Source organism: Crinia signifera, chromosome 6 (assembly GCF_055691185.1).
Source record: "Crinia signifera chromosome 6, ASM5569118v1, whole genome shotgun sequence".
Classification (NCBI taxonomy): domain Eukaryota; kingdom Metazoa; phylum Chordata; class Amphibia; order Anura; family Myobatrachidae; genus Crinia; species Crinia signifera.
The window spans coordinates 165,789,349-165,797,468 of record NC_139222.1 but is presented as its reverse complement, the minus strand read 5'-3'; the positions used below and the strand labels follow the sequence as shown (position 1 = coordinate 165,797,468).

Here is an 8,120-nt window from a genome sequence, read left to right as displayed (position 1 = left end):
AGTTCTCCTGTATTAAGCAATGTTAGGAATGACAATTTAACCCTATCAGGCCGGCGTCCAATGGCCAGGGACGCCGGTGACAGCCCCGGGCTTCAGCCCTGGACGGGTGAAGCCTGGGGGGGGACCCCTTTATTGGGGGGGTCCCCACTCCTCCAGGTACCCCGTCCAAGGCTGACCAGCCACGGTGCTCATGGTGCGGCCGGGGGACCTTGTGTAAAAAGTGTCCCCCGGCTGTGGCATGACACTGCGGGCTGTTGGAGCCCGGTGCTGGTTTCAAAATACGGGGGACCCCCAGATTTTTTGTCCCTCGTATTTTTGGAACCAGGACCGGTCTAAGAGTCCCAGGCTGGTTTCAGAAATATGGGGGACCCCTACGCTTTTTGTCCCCCGTATTTTTGGAACCAGGTCCGGCTCAATGAGCCCGGGGCTGGTTATGTACAGGAGGGGGGACCTCACGCCAATTTTTTTTTTCAATCACAAAATCGCACATTTCCAAAAAATTGCAACTTTTCATGACTAAAAAATCGCAATTCTCATCCCGAAAATCGCCCTACTGTACATCGCACTTTGTCGCACTTTTCATGCCGGAATACACACCTCATTAAATATTCTAGTTCTGGAAAAAAATGCGATTTTAAAAAAACGGCGATAAAGGGCGATTTGAGCAAAAATCGCATTTTCGGAAAAACGGTAAACACAATAAATCTCGCCCCATAAACGTACTTTTTTCCATTTCATTGCCTGTCCTTTGCTCTCTGTCCCAAACACGCTTGATTTTGCTCATGGTAGAGTGGCATGTGGTGGATAAGGGGAGAAGAAAAAAGAATAGCGTTAGTACTGAATGGTCACAAGGATTTCGGGGGGGGGGGGGGGAGACACATGTTGGCAGGGGAAGGGGATGGGAGAGAGGGAGAGAGATAAAGTAATGTACAGTAAGATCATAAACGTACTTTTTTTCCATTTCATTGCCAGTCCTTTGTTCTCTGTCCCAAACTCGCTTGATTTTGGGCCAAGCAAACTGCAATGTGTAGTACATGTCAAGTAAACATTGAAGGGAGGGAAATACAGTAAGTTGTGAGGTGGACAGCGAGTAAAAGGAGAGGTACTGTACTGTACAGTACAGTATACTGTACTGTAAGAGACTGCTGCGAGGGGTTCAGTTTTACAGGCACAGTACTTTATACTGTATTATACAGTACTGGAGAATCTACATAGCAGTTGCATGCCCATTTCGCTCAATGACGACAGGCAAGACGGTGTCCAGATGGTTTATGTACTTAATACACTGGACACGTGTCAGTTTTTTTTCCCAAAAAGTCCTGATCCCATCCAAAAGTTCTTGTTTATTTTTCGGTTTCACTTCATTCCTGATGAACTTCTTCATTTGTGCCCAGACCATTTCAATTGGGTTCATGTCCGGTGACCTAAAGTATACGTAGTACAGTACATACAAAAGTTAAGTACAGTACATACTACTGTATTAACATACTGTACAGTACAGTAGTAATAAAATCACGACTGTACAATAAGTAGTGTACTGTAGTTCAGTAAATGCTGTTCGAATAATACTCACTCTGGTGGTGTGCGTTGCCAAATTATTCCTCTCTCTTCCATGTATTTTGCAGAAGCAGAATGTTTTGGGTCATTATCTTGGAATACTCTGTGTCCAGATGGATAGTATTTTCTGATAAATGGCACCAAAACACGATCGACTATTTGTTCTTGGAAGAAGATCTTATCCATAATCCCTACAGAGATACAGTAAGATGCCATTAACATGTACACATTTCAGGGTTCTGAGTTGTTTAAAACTACAGTACAGTAGAAATGTACAGTACAGTACCTTCAAAAACTAACATAGGTCCAGCACCCCTGCGAGATATACCTCCCCATACGTGGACTTTTAATGGAAACTTTGCTCGTGGTTTCAATGAGATAAGGTAGGTTTGCGGAAGGACATTCTTGAGAACCTCTCCATAGAAACAGAAGTTTCATCTGTGAAAAGAACATCATTAAATTTTTCGGCACTGTCAATCCACTGTTGAGCTTGTATCACTCTCTTTTCTTTATTGACATCTCTTATCATGGGATGCAGCCTACAGGTACAGTAAGTAAAAAAAAATTAGGACCATTGAGACATTAAATGCTTATGACTTGCAGTATACAGTATTGTAAAATTAAGGTTGATGTACTGTACAGTACAGTATTTTACATTACCTTGTGCGACAATATCTCCATCCCATTGTTCTTCGCATCCGTTTCACACTGGAAACTGAAACGTCCATATCATAGTCCGAATGAAGAATGTTTTTTATTTTTCCAGCAGTACGCTCATCATCACCACAAGTTAATTCTTCTACAATCTTTTGGACTTTCCTATAGTACAGTATAACACAGACAAAAATGATTGTACAGCATACTGTACAGTACAGCAGGCATGTCCAAACTGTGGACCTCCAGCTGTTGTGAAACTACACATCCAGGCATGCCTTGCCACACTGTAATTGTACTTTACAGTATCTTTCTCTAATAGCAAATCGATGGCACAGCATGATGGTAATTGTACAGTAGTTTCACAACGGCTGGAGGGCCACAGCTTGAAGCCGCCTGGTACAGTACAGTATACAGTAGTAATGTACAGTACAGTACAGTAATTATAGAATCTGCTAATACTGTATAGAGTACTGTACTTACAATGTGCAGTGAGAAGGAGTTCTGTATCTGGGGCGCATCCTCATAGAAGCATGATTGCGCACAGTCTGTAAATGAACTTCAGTACCACTTTCTTTCAGCCAAGCCTGGATCTCTCGTGTTGTCTTGTTATCTTGCTTCATCTTGACGATGATCTGGCTCATTTCTTTGGTGATTTTTGGCGGCATGTTTAATCTCAGGAACTGTGGAGACAAGATACAGTAATGTACCGTAAATACTGACCAGTAATGGAAATTTTGGTACTTCGGCAACAAGTCGACTGGCTGGCAGCCGGGCAGGCAGGAGTGAAGTTGGGGCCGGACGTGCAGCCGGTAGGGTTGCCTTCCCTTAATTAGTGGTATGCAATGCGATGGGCGCCGTGATAATAGACAAGTACTGTACCAAATACACTGCCCGGAATCACGGCACTTTGTGAGAGGAATCCTGTGAGCTGTAGTCACTTCAGACGAAACCAGAAGTGACGTTACGACATTACACAAACGTCTACAAACAGCCCACGATATAAAGGATCTACAGTATAAGAGTGCCGGATCGGGAGTGACGTGAACACGCACCCTGCGCTCTGCTGCGTCTGAGCGTCAGGGTTGCCAAGACTACCCTGTAAGCCGGCAGCGGCAAACAGGAAGTCCCGCTGTTCCTCGCAAAGGACTATGGGACACGTAGTTCTACACAATTAATTAGAGTCCGGCCAGGAAGCGGGAATAGACCAGGTACCAGTATACAGTATAAAGGGCTCATACGCAGTAATGCAGGACACCTTGAAAAAGTCCTCTGCGGAGGAAGAAACGCGTTGGTGGACTGTGTATGGGACAGAGAAAGGAATCGTTGGACCAGGACCTTTGGCAGTACTAAAGCCCAGCTGATGTGCCCTGGAGAGACTACATCTTTAAACGCATATGGGACTGGTGAGAACTCAGTTCCCATAAGATTTGACTTTGGAGATTACAGCGCAGAACAAACTCCTTCAAGCGCCCGATAAGTGACCTTTCCCTTTTTTTCTGTTATAAAGTACCAAATACAGTACAGTCTCCAGGATTAAAGGGATGAGGTGGCAACCCTAGCGGCCGGTAATGTGTGGCTTCTCCCTGCTCATAACAGCACAGAGCAGGGGGAAGGAGCAGGGGCAGGAGAAGGGGAGGCGCAGAGGCGGTCCGCAAGTTGAAAGCACGCGCGGTGTACACACACACACACACACACAGCGATGATGGATGAAAAATTATCCATCATCGCTGGCATGCTGGTCAAATCAGCAGACGGGAGACTTTGCTAGTGTTGTGTCTCCCATTGGTGGCCTACACTATACACACTTGGAGATTTACTGTAGATCGGAAAATTGGCAAAAAGTAGCATGATTAAAAAAAAAATGGGTTACTTGTGTATTATCAAGGCGCCCCCGATTTCCATCGCAGGGCATTGTACAACCAAAAATCGCATCGCATGTGATATGAAGCGATAGGAACGATTTTTAATTGTACAGGCAACCAGATGAGTACCCTGATGGGTAATGACTATTTTAAATGCACCACCATTGTTAACGAGACCCCATTATCAACACCAACCCGAAGCGTGGCGAGCGCAGGCAGCCCCCACTACACACGTCGGCGTGGAGTTTGGAGTTGATTTTACAGTACAGTATACTGTATAGAGCGCAGCGAGCCACCAAACCTGAAGCGTGACGGGCGCAGCAAGACCCGTGAGGGGACGCGTAATACTTGTGAAGTAATGCGCGTGCCCTCGCAGGGCTCGCTGCGCACGCCACGCTACAGTATACGGTATACTGTACAGTAAGATCAACTTCACGCCGACGTGGATAGTGTGGGTATGAAAAGGTCAGAGGATGCGTACTGCCGCCCCTCGTACTTACAATACGAACACCCACAGCTAGGGGATTTTGTACACAGCTAGGGGATTTTTTTCACACAAATACAGTATGACTGAGTGCAAAATAGCGAAAAAATACGTTATTTACAGTATTACACCAATTGTATTACGGAGAGAACTAGTATTTAGCAGCCTACAGTAGCCAACCCTAATAGAGTATTGTCATCGCTAGTCGGGGATCTGCGGCCCATACACACCAGGCAATTTTAACACATTGTACAATATTCTCAATGGCGCTACAGTACCTGTATCTCTACTGCACTGTGCATGTCGATTCCCAACATGGCTGAAAATCACGATACAGTATCACATGTGCTCCTATCCCTATATCGAGCGCAGCGAGCCACCGAGGCCGAAGCGTGGCGAGCCCCGCGAGGGGACCCGGATACCTGTGAAGCCCGCGAGGGGACGCGTATAGCTGTGAAGGTATCCACGTCCGCTCGCCACGCTTCGGGCTCGGTGGCTCGTTGTGCTCGCCACACTACAGTATATACTGTAAAATCAACTCCACGCCGACGTGGATTGTGGGGGTATGAAAAGGTCGGAGGACGCGTAACGCCGCCGCTCGCCACGCTTCGGGTTGGCGTTGATAGTGGGGTGGCGTTAACAATGGGGGCATTTAGCCATCAGGGTGGGAATACAATTAAAAATGGGGTCTTGGGGGCCATTTCACATACAGTATGAAACAGGCATCTGGGTACATCTGTACATACTGTACAGTATTAAAATCGCATCAAATCGCATCGTATGCAATACAATAGCATACAATTCTATTCTATTCTATTCTAAATAGCATATTCTCAATGGCGCTACAGTATCTCTACTGCACTGTGCAGCCATGTCGATTCCCAACATGGCTGAAAATCACGATATCACATGTGCTCCTATTACTGACTGAGCCTGCGAAACAGTCCGTAAACATGAGAAAAACACTGGTCCCCTCGTTTGAGGAAAAAATACGTTATTTACGGTATTACACCAATGGTATTACGGAGAGAACTATTATTTAGCAGCCTAAAGTAGCCCACCCTAATAGAGTACTGTCATCGCTAGTCGGGGATCTGCGGCCCATACACACCAGGCAATTTTAACACATTGTACAATATTCCACATGGCGCTATCTCTACTGCACTGTGCAGCAATGTCGATTCCCAACATGGCTGAAAATCACGATACAGTATCACATGTGCTCCTATTACTGACTGAGCCTGCGAAACAGTCCGTAAACATGAGAAAAACACCGGTCCCCTCGTTTGAGGGAAAAATACGTTATTTACGGTATTACACCAATGGTATTACGGAGAGAACTAGTATTTAGCAGCCTAAAGTAGCCCACCCTAATAGAGTACTGTCATCGCTAGTCGGGGATCTGCGGCCCATACACACCAGGCAATTTTAACACATTGTACAATATTCCACATGGCGCTATCTCTACTGCACTGCACTGAACGTGTAAGGCATCAAAAATCACGATATCACTACTCGATACTGTATACAGTAAGTCTGCGAAACAGACTCTAGTATTTACGGACAGTGGGGCAGATCTACAGTATTAAGCTTTAACAAGAGGTAAATCCAAGGGTGATAAGGAGAGATAAACATCCAGCCAATCACCTCCTAACTGCCATGTTACAGGCTGTGTTTGAAAAAAGTCAGAAAGGAGATGATTGGCTGGACGTTTATCTCTCCTTATCACCCTTGGATTGAATCTCTTGTTAAGGCTTAATACTGTACATCTGCCCCAATACTCATAGCGGCAGCCTGCAGTATCTGAATACAGTATACTGTACACAGCAGGCGATTGTATACAGTATTCTGCACCGGGTGCATTTGAACAGTAGGAAAAGAAGGGAAACAGCTTCATTCAGGGAAGGGTGGGAACCGAGCGCTTCCGCGCAGGGACCGTTTTGTAGTGCTGCTTACTGTATACTGTAATGCAGCAATCAGTGAAATGTACAAATGACTGTACTACTGTATAGTGTACTTACTGCTCCAGCGAGAAGATACAGTACTGTACTCTTCTTGCGGAAGGAAGGCAGTATGATGATAACGCTTGGTAGAACAGGAACGCAGCAACAACTTGACTTTGGATTCAGCAGAATGAATAGTCAAGGTGTACAGGTACAATCTCGTGCTTGTATACAGGCAAGAGATGAAGAGACGATCCGTAGCAATTCTACACGGTTTAGATGCAGAAAAACAAACTGGATTGTTTGACAATTTTAATATCTGTAGCTGAATTTATGCTGGCAGAGACAAAGGAAATCCTTCATGAAGCTGATAGGTGCATTTGAATTATGTACAATTACCAGCGAAACAAAAAGGCAGACTGCAATTAACATATGACTGCAATCAACATCTTATTGTCTGAGGTGTCGGTCTGTGTCTGAGTTTGGAGAAATCTATTGTTGCGAAAAAAAAACGTTCTCTGTAGCGCAGTACAGTATGGGTATTAACTATCGTGTACATGGATGCCTGCCATTGTGAATTTTTGTTTGTGGAAAAGTCCGAAATAATTTGATACCTGTAAGCACCAACTACTGTAACTACAGTACCTGTATTGGTTTAAAAAAAAAAAGAACGTTTAAAAAATAAAAATATAATGTAACCAACTGAGGATCGAACTACTGATACTGAGATAGTGAAGCCGTGCCTCTACCCGTTAGGCCACTGTTGCCTCTGAATATACTGTAGTGATAGCAGATGGTTAGTATGGCTTCTGCACCAATCACATACAGTTCATGACCATACAGTACGTCACTGCGGCTGCGAATAAAATAAAATAACTCTGTCCGTAAAGTAAGGACAAAATCCGTAGTGTAAAGTATGATACTGTAGGTCCTCAAATAATGTTTTAAGTAGTCATCCAGCAATAGCAAAGGTTAGCATGGCTTCTGTACCAATTACATAAATGACCGTACGTAGCTGCGTCTGCGAATAAATACTGTAATGTACAAATACTGTACTCTGTCCGTAAAGTAAGGTCAAGATCCGTAGTGAAAAGTGGCTGGTTAGTAAAGGTTAGCGAATTTTATCCCGAAACTCGGTCCTCAAGGCAAGGAGTTTTACCTGAAAAGCTAAATCTATTTTGCGAAAAAAAACGTTCTCTGTAGCGCAGTATGTACAGTATGGGTATTAACTATCGTGTACATGGAGGCCTGCCATTGTGAATTTTTGTTTGTGGAAAAGTCCGAAAGAATTTGATAAGCACCAACTACTGTAACTACAGTACCTGTATTGGTTTAAAAAAAAAAAAAAAGAACGTTTCAAAAATAAAAATATAATGTAACCAACTGAGGATCGAACTACTGATACTGAGATAGTGAAGCCGTGCCTCTACCCGCTAGGCCACTATTGCCTGTGATTTTACTGCTGGCAGATGGTTAGCATGGCTTCTGCACCAATCAAATACAGTTCATGACCATCCAGTACGTCACTGCGGCTGCGAATAAAAGAAAATAACTCTGTCCGTAAAGTAAGGACAAAATCCGTAGTGTAAAGTACTGTATGATACTGTAGGTCCTCCA

At 44.4% G+C, this 8,120-nt stretch overlaps 1 protein-coding gene across 1 annotated transcript; it reads right to left on the bottom strand.

The window, feature by feature from the left end:
- Positions 1-775: 775 nt before the first annotated feature.
- Positions 776-3,060, bottom strand: LOC146007137 (uncharacterized). Its single transcript, XM_083145512.1, has 3 exons — positions 2,695-3,060; positions 2,218-2,376; positions 776-2,096 (listed from the first exon to the last, which is right to left on the bottom strand). The coding sequence occupies exons 1-3, from the start codon at positions 2,877-2,879 to the stop codon at positions 1,928-1,930; spliced, it is 513 nt and encodes a 170-aa protein (XP_083001638.1). The 5' UTR covers positions 2,880-3,060; the 3' UTR covers positions 776-1,927.
- Positions 3,061-8,120: the final 5,060 nt, after the last annotated feature.